Raw genomic sequence first — 16397 nt, forward strand, 5'->3', positions numbered from 1 at the left:
TATTGTACTGGCAAGTCTGCAGTATGATCAAAGCATTTCCAATAAAATATCATATATAATATTTCTTGAAAATCTAAACAGATTGTTATAATCATTACTTACAGAAAACTAGTAGTTTTGCCTTCTTCCACTGCCTTGTCAATAGATTCCAAAGAGAAAATGCCATTAGGATCATCATTAGCTTCAATGATAACTGTAGCCATTCCAGACTTGTAGACCACAGTGTCACCTAAAGATGGAGAATTTATTTACTTATTTTCAACAAAAACAGAAAGCTGCTTTAATAATCTCTAAAGTCAGGGTTATTTTCTTATCAAATTCAGATATTTTAATGCATACAGGTTTCCCTTGCCAACCAGGGTTTTGCCAACCACGATTTTGAGTATCCATGCTTAATATTCTATATACCATTTTAGCTACCACAGTGTATACAGTTTTGAGTAACCACAGTTTTCCGTGGCCACGCATCAACCCACCACTTACCATTTTTCCCGTAAGATTTCATCGATTTCATAGACATTAGGGCTGAAAGGGACCTTGGAAGATCATTGAGTCCAGCCCCCTGCCCCAGGAGCAGGAAGACAGCTGGGGTCAAAGCATCCCAACAAGATAAGCGTCCAAATGTTTCTTAAAAGAGTCCAGAGTAGGTGCTTGCACCACCTCTGGAGGTAGTCTATTCCAGGCCTTGGGGGCTCAGACAGTAAAGAAGTTTTTCCTTATGTCCAGCCTAAAATGGTGTAGGAGGAGTTTGTGACCATTTGACCTTGTCGTCCCTTGGGGCACTCTGGTGAACAGGCATTCCCCCAGATCCTGATGTACACCCCTTATATACTTAGCCTTTTGTCTTGCCAACCGTGGTTTTCCCAACCACGGGAACTTTCAGGAACCTAACCCCAGCAGTTGGCAAGGGAAACTTGCATTTAAAAAAGGCAAATAATTTAAATGATCGAATTCAAGTCAAAAGATGCAACAACAGATACTTCACATAACAGGAAATACAAAGGCAAAAAATCTATGATAGGTTCTATCTAGCCTACACCGTGTAAGGAATCATAAGAGGAGATTACTCTTGTCTAAACACTTAGTTTCAACAATGGCGCATCTCCCTTGACCAGATTGGATTCAATGACCTCCTGAGGTGCCTTCCAACTCTATGGTTATGTCCACACGAGCTTGGACATTTGTTTCCCTGGGAACAATTAGCAGGAGGACATCTTGTGCTGCTGCTAGGTGTCACCAGGGAACGCCTGTGCACCCAGCCTGTGCACCCAGCAAGTTACCCTGGGTGGGGTAGGGAAGGCTGGGGCCAGCACTGGGGTTCTGAGGGCCTTCTGAAGCTGCAACAGTGGCGATCCTGCTGCTTAGAGCCTGGCTGACAGCTGAAGTTTGTCTCCGACCAGCCAGGCTCTGGTTTTGAGCAAAGCATGCTGCCCTGTGTGCAGCGCTCCTTTTTCTTTTTTGTGATATCCAGGGCTCAACCCGCCCCTCCTCCCCCCCAAAAAACAAACAAACAAACTGCACTGCTCCTTTGCATTGCAGAGAACAGCTGAATGTGTTCTATGTTGCACCACAGACACTTCCGTGGTGCTACATACCGCACAGCCGTGCTCATCTGGACACGGCGTATGATTTTAAGAGAAGCTTGAATCTGATTCAGTGAAAATCCTCCTAAACACAGTATAATTCCTATCTAATGAAAGAAGTCATGCCAAACAGTGAAGGATGCATCCTGAGTGTCTCAGGTGCAGGACAAGAATCCCATTCAGTCCCATATATCCTAAAACATTTTCTGTTCATCCCTCTCCCTTTTTTAAACTTATGCTCTTAAGAGGCAGAGACAGAGAAATTAACAACTTCAAACTAATTTTTCTATGGGGCAGTCTATGCTTTGTGCTTAACTTTATCTACATCTTTCTTAGTTTCCACCCATATTTTCATCAGCACACAGCTGTCTGATCTTGCTTTTGTATACTTCACAGATTTTGAGGATCCAGGACAATATGAAAAATTGTTCAAAGAAGTATGTCAGTCTTTTCCCTGTCAGAAACGAGCACAGAAACTTATCATTTGCATATCAGTTCTAGGAACCTTATGCAAAAGGGTCACCTGCCCTCTTTCATGATCTTGTACAATCATTAGTCGGAAAAAGACCAGATATTTCCCATAAGGGGCTAAAAGGGAAGGTGTGGGAGATTATATAGGATGATTTTTTTTTTATTGTTTGCTATATTAAAGAACAAAACCCCGTGTCCTAATAGAGTATGCTAGGGCTAGGGAAACAGACAAGTTGCCTTATTTTGAGTAAAAAAACAAATATAATTTTTCAAGTGTTTTGGGCCCTCTGCTTCTTGAGCCAATTACAATATGGCAAGAATAATTTTTCTACTACATGATTTTCTTTTTCACCTTTATTTTATTTTTTCACTCTTACACTCGTCTCATTAAGGTTACTCTTCTCTTTTTGTAAAAAAGAAGCCCCGCTGAATAAAAAAGTAACATACATAATATTATTTTATCTAGACATCAAGTCCAAATTTTGAAGTTCTTATTTCTTAGGTTATAAACCTTTTCTTTAGTGGATCTCTGGCTAAATAAGTTCTGAGATCAAAATGTATGTGAACAAATCTTTTCCATGTACAGCTCTGAATTAGTGAGAGAGCATAAGCCTGTTCATATGGCATTCTGCCAAAACATGACAGTTCTAGGTTTTATTTTTCCAGATAGTAATACTCAAAATTTCAAGAAAATTGTTATTTCTACATGAGGCTGATGTAGAAACGATTTTTAGAATAATATATTTATGGTCAGTTCAGTGATGCACCTGATTTTCACTACATTAATTTATTAATAAAAAGTTTTTTAAAAATCCATATTCAGAATTACAGTGCAGTGGATCCTAGTTCCTTTGCAGAGCTAGGTTTATTAGTCCATGCAAAACTGAAAGTTTGCACAGTAACTGCTACACAGCATCACTGAGATGCTCCAGCTGTTTGATGTAGCTTTTATTTCAGCTGGCGCTATTTCTCCACTCAGCTGCACAAGGCTGCTGATGAGATCCCACTGAGTGGTAAACAACACCTTTTGAAGTAAAGGGTGCAGCAAACATCTAGGCAGCTCATCCTTAATTTGGCAACCCACTGTGAATTAAGCATGTTACAAACCACCCAGAAAGGAATGATCCAGGTTCCACTGTAAAATTGCATCTGCATAAAGTGTCAGACATTTCAGATAGTTTTTAGGCAACTGGACATGAGAGAAAATTATGCCTAAATCCAAGTATTCTGTATACATTCATTGTCTAGATAAGTTGACCCGATATGTGATACTTTGTGATATAATTATCACTTCACAAGTTAATGCAAGACAACGGCAACAGTCATTATTACTTTACTTAGATCAAGTAAACGTTTTAACCTGTAGAATTAAAGAGAATGATGTAAAATGCTTCATCTGTTTCAGGGATATCATCTTCATTGGTATATACAGATATATTATGCTGTCTTTCCCCAACAGCAAAGAAAAGGACTTCACTCCTTCCACTGGAAATGAAATCTCCCTCTTCAACTGTGGCTTCTCCATTTACAGTGGCATACAGGACAGCAACAGCAACATCAGCAGATCCATTCCTTAAAACAGTGAAGTTAGCAACACCTCCTTCCTGAACTTTCACAATGACAGGATCTGAAACATATAAACAACAAATCAACCACATGCCTTCAAACAGGAATCTCTGGTGCTAGATCCCACAGTTCAGCCCTTCAAAAGTTATCCTCCAGAAGGTTTCCTTAGTGAGGTAGAAAGAAATTCTGGAAAGGTTGTGTGAATATTTTCAGCCATAGGAACAAATCGATATACAGAAAAACTTATCCAACTTCAATATGAACAAAGAGAATAATGAGACGGATGCATGGAAGGCTTTGGATAAAACACACACACATAATACTTCAAGAAAAATGGAAGTTTTGCAACTGCCTCTAGTGCTAAAAGGATTTGACCTTAACGTGTCTCTTGTCTGGGAAATAAGAATGCTCTTTGTAGTTAATGTATTTGCAACTATATTTTAAAAATAATGGAATGGAACCTGCAAAATAAATGGGATCGTCATTCTTCGTGATCTGTAAAATTGCACTTGTTATATTCCCCATTCTAGCTCCTCCAGTCGCATTGAAAAGGCTGATGATGAATATTTCCATTTCTTCAGGTAGCTGAAAGAGAAGAGAACATAAAGAAAACTGTTTTTTGTCTAAGTCTGTTTAATTAATTACTTTTTTGGAGAAACTAAAATGAGGTCATCAAGGACCCGGGAATCTCTAAGGGTTTATTCATCCATCCTTATATGTGTATGGGACTTAAATCAACAGTTAGTTATCAATTTGCTATGCTTCATCAAAAAAGAAGCAGAAACCCAGTTCTGCAGCTTCTCTACCTGATTCAAAAAAGCATTTAAACCTTTCATAAATCCAAATGCAGTTAATGGGATTTAAGCATATGATCTTAGAACTGGTACAGACATTATACAAACTGATATAATTGATCAGAAACCTGTCTAAACCTGTAACAACGGGGCACACAGACTGGTTTAAAAACGGTGGAACCCAGTCAAAGATGGACCTGAATGGACATAGTATCAGATTGAATCAGTTTAGGTTAGACCAGCCTAACAAACTTCTATACCAGATCCCCTCCTGACTCACCTTAGATCGCAGTCAGCCAGCATCCCAGGCTGCTTTGTAGTGCCCCCTTCCTCCCCCCCGCAACTGCAGGGAGGAACACTGGAACTCAGCTTGGGCTCAGCTGCTCCAACTGAGTGCCCAGTGGGTCCTGCCCCTGAGCTCTCTAGCTGTCAGCTGCAGGCAGGACAGAGGCAGGGTGGGAGCAGGGCTCACAAGCTGCTGTGGGGAGATGGTGCCGGCAGTGTGTTCCACATTCCCAACCCGGGTCAGTGGGGCACAGATTGTCCCTTCCTTGTCCCAGTTCTGTCCAAGACAAAGAACTGTGCACTTGAGTGGCTCTGGGAAGGGATTGGAGGCTTCCCGTCCCGCCCCCAAGAGCTAGCACTAAGTTCCCAGCTGAAGCCCCTTCCCTTGCAGCTGCAAGGGCATGGCTGCCCTGCCCAAAGATCAGAGACCCTTGTGGCTGAAGGGAAAGTGGCTTCAGCCAGGAATTCAGCACTGTCTTGGGGGCAAGGGGAGGGGGCTAGAAATCTCCCAAACCCTTCCCAGAGCCGCTCCTGTGCACAGCCCTACAGCTCAGGTGGAACTAGGACAGTGGAGGGACAGACACCCTGTGCTGGAGGATTCCCCCCCAGGAAAACTGTTTCAGATGGGAACTTAGTGCTGGCTCGAGGGGGAGGGGAAAGCCAAATACAGCTTGGAGGGGTTGGGGGGGAGGGGGAAGGAATCCTCTGAACCCTTCCCAGAGCCACTCCAGCACATTCCCACGGCTCAGATGAAACTGGGACAGGGGAGAGACGCTCTATGTCCCATCAACCCAGGCCAGAAATGCAGGGTGCACCATTGGCACCACCTCCTCCCAGCACAGCAGCTCATAAGTTCCACTGCCCCCTGCCTCTGTCCTGCTTGGGATGGGCCCCCCACCCCTACAAACCCCAGGGGTGAGCATGCCTCCCTCCGCTGGCTGCCTGCAGCTGACACCTGCCTGACAGATGACAGGGCAATGAGAGGAGGCATGTGCCCAGCAGCCAACCAGGGGTGGCCCACTGCTCAGCTGCATTCAGCTGCCCTCGGCAGCCTGCAGCACACTGGTAAGCATGCAGGAGCACCCCCAAGCTGCTGGCCTTGGCCAGCACAAGCACCCTTTGTGCCCCACCCCAGACCCTCCCAAAAGGGCAAACTTGTGTTCTGTTCACTCCCAAACTAACATAGTCTACTTAGAGAAACCCGGATAACTTGGGTTTTTTGAATGTCTGTATTTATCCTATATGTCTCACTCTCTGGTTATATGACCCAAGCATAGGTTGAAGGGAGATATTTTTCTCCATTTCTACCTGTGTAAATGCTGATGTGGAGAAATAATTAAGGTTTTTTTGGTTGGTTGGTTGGTTGGCTGGTTGGTTGGTTGAAATTTTTTTGAGCAGGAGAGGGGAAGTGAATGGGGATTAGTTTTTGTTCTTTTATTTAGGGGTATCTGCACCTTCTGAGACTCTGCTGTTCCTGTTAGTATAACCTTAAATTTAATTGAGGATATTTATTTTCTTTATGAATTTAAGTTCTGACAACTGCACTTGTTAGCCTATTCAAAACCAGCCACTTTTTCTTTCTAAGATTTAGTCCCAACTGTTTGTCCTTGGCCGCATGTTCTTACATTAAAGTAGTAAAAATTAAAAGTATGCATGTCGAAAAGATTTACCTCATCTGGCAATGAATAAATAGTGATATTTTTGGAATATTCCTGGTGTCCAAAGAAAACTGTCCCTTGCTCTGGATAGATATCATTGGTACAGGCTGGATCAACAACCCAAGACACACTTACATTGCCAAAATTTCCTTGGTTTCTTACAATTCTGTAAACAGCTGTGAAAGGCAAACATGAAGACTGGTAAGTGTGCGCTCTTAAAACAATAAGAACAGCATCAGAGACAAACAGAGCTGGAAGGGACCTCAAAGAAGCCATTCAGTCCAGCCTCTTACTCAAAGCATGACGATCCCTATCAAAACCATCTGATCCATGTGTTGGTGTAACCTGCTCTTAAAAACTTCTAATGATGGATGATCAAAGCAAGAAACTTAAAAATAAAAATTATCAGAGAAAGAGAAATAGCCTGGGATTTCTTTTTAGTAGAACAAATATAGACTAAATGAAAAGACATACAGATATAAAAAAAAGAGGTGAATATCAAGGCATTTTCAACTGGGCTACAATTTAATACCACAGAAGAGACACCTCTACTGCTGAACTAAAATCCAATCTGCAAAATTCTTGGTATCACTTGCAAAGCATAGCTCACCCTCAGTTCTTGGGACTTTACTGGAATTCAAGAGCAATTAGAACATTTTAGGGGTGGGGAGGGGGACAGCACCTTGAAGATATGTTATCTAAATGTACAGCCAGTAGAATGGGACTTGGGCATATATGCAGAGGTCAACCTATGCAAACCTTGGTAATACAATCAAGGTTGATTTGCTTAGGACAACTCCCATTGATTTAATCAGATTAGTCAAATGCTTAAAGTTAAGCATGAGATATACTTCCAAGATGAGACCAAAATAAAAGAAAAGTAAAACAATATTCCAATTTTATATCGTTGCCCGTAGGATTTTTCAGAGGACTTTAGAATGAGACAGATTATGTTTATTTACTTAGGCATCTCTAAAAGTGTTTTACATCCATGTGCCTATACCAAACAACTCCCCGATGCCCAGATATCGAGTGGGATGTAAAGTTGCCTGAGCAGGAAATGCTTAACTTGTCAACACATTTCCACTGCTACAATCAACACCCCCCTCCACAACAAAACCTTCAGAATCCATGGTTCCTACCCATGCCATTCCCAATACGTGCTGTATCTGATCCAATGTACCACATGCCCTAATGGCAACTATTTGAGTGAAGCTAAACAACAACTACGCACCAGAATTAACTCTCTCAGAAAAAAAATATAAAGGACAGAGATGCCCACAAGTCAGTAGGATTAGCTTCTTCACAGAACTATCACTCCATTTATGACCTCATTATCCTTGTGCTCAAAGGAATTCTACGTAACACCTTTAGAAACCAAACTTGGGAACAAAAATTCATAAGCTGGCTGGACACTAAGAACCGAAGACTTAGCATTGACATTGGTTTTATGATCTGGGGATCAGACCTACCTGATCCCCAGATTCCACATATGAAAGGTAAGAATGACCCTCTTCCCTCTTGGAAGGCCTTGCTCTCCCAGTAAACAGCTTCTTTTCTTCTGCTAAAGGATACCACCCTAAGAAATCCTTGCTATATATACCAAACAAGTATTTTTGAGTCCTTTGAGCATTTTCTTAATAGTCTTTTCTTTTGTTTTCTACACTTTTTTAAAGCTAGGATTTTACTGGGGAGGGGGGTTGTCCTTAAATTTAGCACCCTTGGAAGTAACACAGGCCTTCTTCATAGATTTCTCTGACTGGGAAAAGCAGTCACCATCTCCATTGCCTCTTATTTTCAAGGTATTGGTAAGAGTTTAAAATCAAACTAAAAGAAAATTTACCAGCATAAACTTCTTCTCCTTTACTTTCATTTATTGTTACTGTTAGCCCATCTGGGAAGAACTGAATTATTCCATGTGGATCATCATTTTTCAGAATGGTTATATTGACTCTTGTGGCATTTCCCAACTTGCCTGGCATCTCACTGTGTCTACTGAGTACCACAGTATAATGCTCATCCAGCTAAAACAGGAAAAATTAGTCAGAAAAATAACACAGACTGACAAAATTCACAGCATGAAAAAGAATGGACTACACAAGGAGACGCAACTGTGAAAAGTATGTATGTGCTTTCCAGACTAATTTCTAGAGGTATAATGCGCTTACATACAGCACAGAAAAACACAGAATCTTTCTGTTAAGACAACTTCATCTGCTTCCATAGGTCTGTAGCTCTAGATATAGCACTGGGATCATATACAGTAGGTCAGAATCAACAAATATTGGGCCTGTGCAAATAGGGAAGTATTAAATTCAGATTCATCCAATTTGGAGGACAGTGATTAAATTTGGATCACCATTACGAATCAATTCAGCTGAATCAGCTTCGGAAGAGCTGGCGCCGATTCGGATCAGCCGGGGAGAGGCAGGCACAGCTAGGCAGCCCCTCTGGTTGTGCCTGCCTCTCCCCGGGCCGGGGGAGCCGCAGGAGAAGCCCCCATGACTGCCCTGCCCAGCCCCAGCCCCCTCCCAGCCCCAGCACTTTAAAAAAGCCCCGCACTCACTGGCTGTAGCAGGGGCTGTGGGGGCTCTGGGACACCCTGGCACAGCGCCCCCATGCAGACCCCACTACCCGATTGCCCCCCCCAGCCCCGCCCCTGATGGCCCCCCTGCCCAACCCCAGCAGTCTGGGAATCAAAACAAACAAACAAACTTCCCTGCACTCACCAGCAGTAGCAGTGGCTGTGGGGGCTCTGGGGCCACGTGACAAACCCCCCCCCCGCACAGCCCCCGCTCCCCAATTTCCCCCCCACACACAGCCCCACCTCTCCCCTGATTGCTGCCCCACCTGGCCCCAGCATCCCAGCAATTTTTTTTTAAAAAGCCCTGCATTCACCGGCTCTGGCAGTGGGGATTGGGGGTTCATGGCAGAACCCCCCCCACTCAGCACAGGCCAGTGGGGGGCAGCAGGAATCACTCCCCCGCCCCCAGCACCCGTGCAGTAGCTGCCCCACAGCGTGGGTGCAGCATGGCTTAGTAGGGTGCTGCGCGTTGCTTGGGAACTGGAAGGCTGGGCAATGCCGGGCTCCAGCTGACATGTGGAGCTGCCCCAGCTACCAGACAGGGGCAGCTGCCGCACAGGTGCCAGGCAGGGGGGAGGTGGTTCCCGCTGCCCCCCACACTGAGCAGGAGGGTTCTGCCATGAGCCCTCAAACCCCACTGCCACATTATGTAAGTACGGGACTTTTTTTATTTTATTTTTTTTTTAATTCTGGAGGCTGGGCTGGGCTGGGTGGGGGATGGGGCTGGGCAGGGCAGCCATGGGGGCTTCTCCCACAGCTCCTCCAGCTGTGCCTGCTTCTGCCCCAGCAGGGGGAGCCATGGGGGCTCTACCCTGCTGCTGTTTGGCCAGCCAGCACAGGGGAAGGTGGGGTGCGATGCAAGTGCATCTCGCTCTGGGCAGCAGCAGGGTGTAGCCCCTGCTCCCAGTGCTACTGCACCTGCATCAGCGCTGGGAGTGAGGGTTCTTCCCTGCCACCACTTGCCAGCCAGCACAGAGCAGGGGGGAGGGGGGAATGTGGGCATGGCATGCTTCCTTCCGCCTGGAGCAAGCTGTGACTGCATCATGCCCCCTCTGTCACCTGACTGGTCAAGTGGCAGCAGGGCAGAGCCCCCACTCCCAGCGCTGCTGCACCCACATCCCACACCTCCTCCTGCCCCGCCTCTCCCCCACGTAATGCGTCCCTGCCATGGCAGCTTGTCCCAGCCCCAATCCCTCCCTTCCTCCTCCACACCCCTTCCCTCCCCCAACCCCAACAGACTTGCCAGCTGCCTGTTTAATCTATGACCAAATCTCCAAATCAGCCAAAGCTTTTCCGAATTGATTCAGAGCTTTTACCATGTCTCCCAATTCGAGACCCAAATCGAGCCAAATCTCCTCTGAATCAAATCAGATACTGAAGCTTTGCACAGCCCTAACAAATATGCTGTTTCAGTGAATGGATAAGTGTCTTGAAAGATGTCAAGGTACCTTTCCTCATAAATTTCCTTTACATTTTGCCATTTTATTTTGTAACAGCAGAAAAACGTAGAGATTTTCAAAACTGCATTATCAGCCAACAACACAGAAATATATCAGTTTACCATGTTTATTTACTAGGACTGTAAATTAATCACAGTAAACATGCATGATTAACGCATTAATTGGCTCTTGTGTTAATTTGTTTAATGCATTAATTGCACACGTAGTTTTGGAGCCCATGCCCAGGCTCCACTCCACCATGTCCAGGCTGCCCAGCAGGGCAGCGCAGACAACTGCAGGAAGCCTAGGTGCGGTCTCTGGGCATCTGCAGCAGGAGGTGGGGGGGGGGTAGGGAGCATGCACACAGACACACATGAGCAGCTACAGCCTGCATGCTGCGGTGTCATGCTGATAAGTTTGTGGAGGGGAAGGGTGGGGGCGGGCAGATTGAAGCCCCCTACAGTGAGGGATGGAGTGTGGAAGGGGCAAGCGCTGGGGCGAATGGGACTCTGGGGCTGAGGCAGGTCATGGGATGAAGCTGTTGGTAGCTCGTACAGGGGCACGGGGTGGAGGGCAAGCAGCTCCCTGCTGCTGTATGAACCCCCAGGGAAGACATGGTGGGGGGCACATACCCCTACATTTGTGTGTGGGGCAGAGATGGTCTGTCCACTGAGGCTCTGCTCCCTACGGCCTTTGCCCCGGGAGCTGCACACTGGCCACATAGCATCCCCTGGCTGCCTGGCTGTGGGAGACACAATATAGTACAAAGTACCTGAATAATTTTCCTTAATTTTGAGTTTTTCTGTGCATAATTTTGAGTTTTTAGTTGTGAGATTAAAATTGCAATGAATTGTGACTATTTTTTTTTTAATCATGCAAGTAATCATGACCATGTTTTAATTTTCTTGACAGCCCTATTATTTAGAAAATTTCACACTGTTCTCAGGAAAATCCTTCTAGTCCAAACTCAGGGGTAAATGCATATATTATTAAAAGGGATCTTTCTTAGTTGTACTTGGGCATATTAGCCCCAAACAATATGGTATCCAAACACTGCAAGGTGCTCAATGTTCTTAGAACCACAACACCCTTGTTAAATCAACCAGCTACCCTATACAGCCTGGGACAGTCCCAAATTTCAGAACTGCATCCTGGTGTGCACAAAGTAATTGAAATGCCAACTTTTTTTCCTGAATACAGGAAATTGGTTCCAAATTGGCCAATTTTCTCCCCAAAACATTCACATTGCATCTGTTAAGAGACAGTTACATATACCTCTCAAGAGACACAGTAAGACATGGCCTGGAGCTAGGCACACATGATTATATTGCTTCTAGTTCATGAGATAGCTATGCAATAAATTAGCTAAAACTCAAATTAGCTGAGCAGCAGAGCTCATTAATCCATGCACAGTGCCACACTAAGGCAACTATACTACTTAGAAGCAGAGGTGGTATAGACTGTTTCTAATTTCAATGCTGTGTGTAGGATACAGGACTAAAACCTGGATTTTACAATCCATGAGTTGGTAACCTTATTCCTTGTGAGGTAGGACTGTCATCTTACTACAAAGGTGAGGAACTGAGTACCTGATCCGCAAGAGTGTTGGGTATGGGAATTCTGAGAGTTTGTAACCCCTAATTTTTAGGAACTTGATTCCTGCAGGGGAATTCACTAAAAGTTAAGCTAAGCACTAGACATGATGAAGAATGTCTTGCATTTAAAAGCTTCTAATCTCAACTATGCAGTTGGTCCAATAAAATGTATAACCCTAAGAAATCCTTGTCTCTTGCATAATTTCTGGACCATCACAGCTACAACATAACTCTAACACTACCTAGACAATGTATAGGGTGCCTAAGAATTCAAACATCCAGGACACTAAGGCTTTATTAGGTGCTTAGGATTTGCAGGGACTTTAATAAGATGGAATAGGAATGGCACTTATGCAGTTAATAAGGGGGGTAGGAGCTGGCCACTGAAGGATTTGTTGCAGAGAGAAGGGAGTAGAAGGGGAGGAGAAACAACTCCTAGGAAAATTAGCAAGAAATACCAAAGAGATCTTAAGTCCCACCTCTCCTGCACATTTAGGAGCCTATTTGCAACCCCAAGTTAACATCAAAACAAGACTGGGATTTATATCTAAATTTAAACACCTAAATCATCCCTTCAGATAGGGATGCTTGGCTCACTCTTTTCCTTTTAAACAAAGGGAAAAGGAGTTGGCACCAACCTTTTGTATAAAAGCCTGGAAGTGAACCCCTAAGTTCAGCCTGGACAGGTTCAAACCTACCACGCTCTGCCTCCTAGGGCTAGAGACAGAAATTACACATAAACCGGTATAACTGATAACTGGTTCATATCTGTAACGCAACAGAGGTTCAGTGCACATAAACTGCTTTCAAAATGGCTGAAACTAGTTTAAGATGGATTTGGTTTCAGACTGAACTGATTTAGGTTAAATTGGTTTATTGAACTTCTGTCCCAGATCCCCTCCAGATTCAAGTTAACTCAGTCCCCCAGCATCCCAGGATGCTTTGTACCTCCCCTACAACCCTCTCCAACCAGGGTGGACAGGCCATCCTTGGATTATGTCTGCTCCTGCCAAGTAGGGAGGTGTGCTCTAGTGCCCCTATCTTCTGATCTGGGCCACTGCAAGCATGTGGCTTCCTTTCCAGAATCAAAAGCAATTTTGTGCCTGTCATGCGGCCCACAATGGCTTACCAAAACTAAATAAGCAGCCCTTCACCCGAAATAATTGCCCGCCCCTGGCTTAGACTAACCCAAGTAGACTGAATTGATTCAGCCTTGGGCTTTTTGACTGTCTGTACTTAGCCTAGAAGAGTGCCTAATCACCAGCCTGTGAGCAAAGGTAGATAAGAGTGATTTTCGAACGTTCCCACTGAAGCTGTTCCAGAGTGCAGAAATAAATGCAAGAATTGTGATTTAAAACAAAATGGCCAAGCCCACACAATTTGTGAACAATATAAAAGTGTAGAAAAATTCTTTTACCTCTGGAATCCCATCCATCCTTGCTAGCAGAGTAATTACAATTTCCCGCTCACCAGGCTTAAACTCCAGGATTCCTGTGCTTCCATAGAACTCACTATCTCTGGGTTCTACAGTGTAGCGTAAAAATTGCCTAAGCAGTGTCCCCCTGGAGCGGACAATCTGAAGCTCAACAGATTCTCCTTCCTTAAAAAGAAAGCAAAGGTCAACCAGTTTCCAACATTCTCACCAAAGGTCAGCTGGACAGAACTAATTGTTCAAGAAGCTTACTTTTATAGTATAGGGTCCTCTAGTGGAGGGAGAAAACTCAAACACTCCACCAGGATCATCATTTTCCAAAATAATCAGTTCAGAAGTAGTAAAGCCAGATTTAAGGATATGATTTTCCACACTGACCCTGAGGAAAGAAGATAAGGACTATTTTCAGATCGGAGTTTTACACACTACACACACGCATTTGAACAATGGCAAATCACAAAAAGTTAATGTCTTCTAGCCAAGTAATGAAAACAATTCTGTAATTAATTGCAAGGAGAAAGCTGATTAAGCAAATAAATCACATTTGTATCAGAAAATTTAAATAAATTTGCTTTTTTACTTCCTGAAATACATTCACTTTCTGTTCCGAGTATTACAGCTAGTTGATCTATGCTTAAAAAACACACACATGCACACAACACACAAAGAAATACAAATATAATTGCACAAGTGAACACTTAAGGTCAATGCTTAGTAGTGTGTTGAATTTTACTTCTGTATAATAAATAGTTTGAGAGCATTAAGATAGCAATAATTAATTTACTAGTCACACTATTGGGAGCATAGCCTGGTATTAATTTTAGTAGGAACAAGACTGGATATGAATATTATGTACTTTATTCTCTCCTGTGCCTTACCACCACTTGGTGCAGAATGTAGAGCCAGTGTCAGGGAGCCAGCCCCAGCTTGTGTAATATTTGAAAGGTTTTTTCGAGCAGCTTTATTTTGGACCAGGTTCTTGGTAATCTGTAAAACCTGTGAAGTACAGGCATAGCAGAGCTCCCCTTTTCTCCTCCTGACACACTTTCCATTCTAAGTTAGACAGCAGGAGGCACAGGACCTGAGTCAGTACCATAACTAAGGGAGGGCAGGCAGGGTACCAGCCCTAGGCACCAACTGAAAGGGGACACAAAAACAGCAGCAACCACTGGTGCTGGCACAGTGCCACCGCTACTGCTAGTGACTCAGCTGTTGCTGCCCAGGGCACAAAACTCCTCAGCTATACCTCCACCCAAAACTAGAACATTTATACTGGCAGAATTTTCATGTTGGTGGGGAATTTCTCCATTGGCCATTTGAGGACAGTTTCTGGTCCCTTTGGACTTACAAAATAGCATAAGGGTATCATAATCTATGTATGACATGCATGTGTCACAGAAACCAGTCCTATATCTCTCATAAAAAACATGGGAATATCTAAATTATTTATATTTTAATAGGAGCCAATGGGAAAAATGGATTCATGGAGTACAAGGAAACTTAGAGAAAAAGTATGTTTTCCAACACATTTCTGATTGATGTTTACCCTAAAAGCATCAACACTTTTATATAATATTCAAAGAACTTTCTTACATTTTTACCAGCAAATCAGACTCTTCACAATGACCCTTAAGTGTGATGACATAAGAGATGCTTTTGCATGCTAGCATTCAAGGATGCACTGAACATCCACTTTGAGTTTGACAATTTGGATAGTGTAAGGCATCCATGGTCATTCACATAATTGAAACCTTGTGCAATATCCATGTCTCCTCCAGAGGTATTTTGTTTCTAAAGAAAACAAGGCCCCATGCATATGACTTTCTAATCTCACTTCATTCCTACCTACCCTTGGTCTACATTTTATATTAAAGGAATTAACAATCTCATCAGACCAGATTTTAGAATCAATCAAATCAAAAACTCCTCAAAGGAGTCCCAGAGTCACTACAGAATAAGGCTGCTTACCTCTTTGTCCTAAACCAAATGTCACAGGACATAATACAAGATTAGAAATGGCTGGAAGATTCTCATTATTTAATGGGGTGAATTTTCACGTGCACTATCTATCAATTATAGCATGTCAGTAGAAACAGTAATAATGCAAAAAAAACAGGCAGGGTCTATTGAAAGAAAATAGCTCTTTTCATAAGTTATCTTCAGGTATTTACAAAAAACTTACTTTGTCTAACTCCAGTAAGCTCAGTTGTTTAGCTGAGGCAAGTTATACTTGAAGTAATTTGAAACAACTAATCCACTGTTTCAGTAAATGCTCAAACATCAAACAGTGAGCTGTGCATTCATAACTTTTATCATTCACAGAGCCTAAATAAAGAAACATTTTCAAGCCAGCACCCCATGTCCTTAAATGAAATAGCAAAGGAGCATGCATTGCCTGAGAAGATGCAGAAGGCATGGTTCTTCAGAGGGAAAGAAACGATAAAGACAACAGAAACTTGTCCAAACCAACCACTTTCAAAACAAAGTGTTGATTCACTGAAGACAAAGGCACAGTTCGTTGCACTTACCCAAAGTACACGACAAACCTTTCTGTCTCTACCCTGTCAAGACAGAGAGAAAGAAAGCGGGTGGGGGGGAATAAAAGTCCCATTTGCCAAAATCTTAATAATACACATCTTAGAAAAGAAGGATAAAAAAAGAAAAAAGAAAACACAAAGCCTTTTTTTTTTTTTGCTTTTCCAATAGCTAATAATGCTCACTTTATGGGAACCTTGCTTGCTTGGCACTTCCCTGTTGACAAATGCTAGCAAGAGGTTCGGTAGTTCCCACTTGGGAGAGATGACCCCATGACCAATCAGCATGTCGAGACTCATTCAAGGCATTCCTTGAATCCAAGCCCTCCTCCAAGAGCTCTATTACTGCCAAGCACTGTACATGCTCACAAACCGCAGCAGCTGAGTAAATTTTATTCAGCTTCATTTGTAATTACTTAGCGCCTTTAATTAGACCACAAAAAAAAAAATCTTTAT

At 43.3% G+C, this 16397-nt stretch overlaps 1 protein-coding gene across 1 annotated transcript in view; it reads right to left on the bottom strand.

Annotated features, from left to right (window-relative positions):
* The window catches only part of ADGRV1 (adhesion G protein-coupled receptor V1), a 487191-nt gene that overhangs the window by 401371 nt on the left and 69423 nt on the right, over nt 1-16397 (bottom strand). The window contains exons 12-18 of the mRNA XM_019483282.1: nt 13660-13786; nt 13393-13575; nt 8201-8381; nt 6370-6533; nt 4082-4205; nt 3415-3681; nt 103-229 (exon numbers count right to left, since the gene is read on the bottom strand). Coding sequence (XP_019338827.1) covers nt 103-229; nt 3415-3681; nt 4082-4205; nt 6370-6533; nt 8201-8381; nt 13393-13575; nt 13660-13786 — 1173 coding nt within the window. The remainder of the gene's footprint in view (nt 1-102; nt 230-3414; nt 3682-4081; nt 4206-6369; nt 6534-8200; nt 8382-13392; nt 13576-13659; nt 13787-16397) is intronic.

This window comes from Alligator mississippiensis, chromosome 3 (genome assembly GCF_030867095.1).
Source record: "Alligator mississippiensis isolate rAllMis1 chromosome 3, rAllMis1, whole genome shotgun sequence".
Classification (NCBI taxonomy): domain Eukaryota; kingdom Metazoa; phylum Chordata; order Crocodylia; family Alligatoridae; genus Alligator; species Alligator mississippiensis.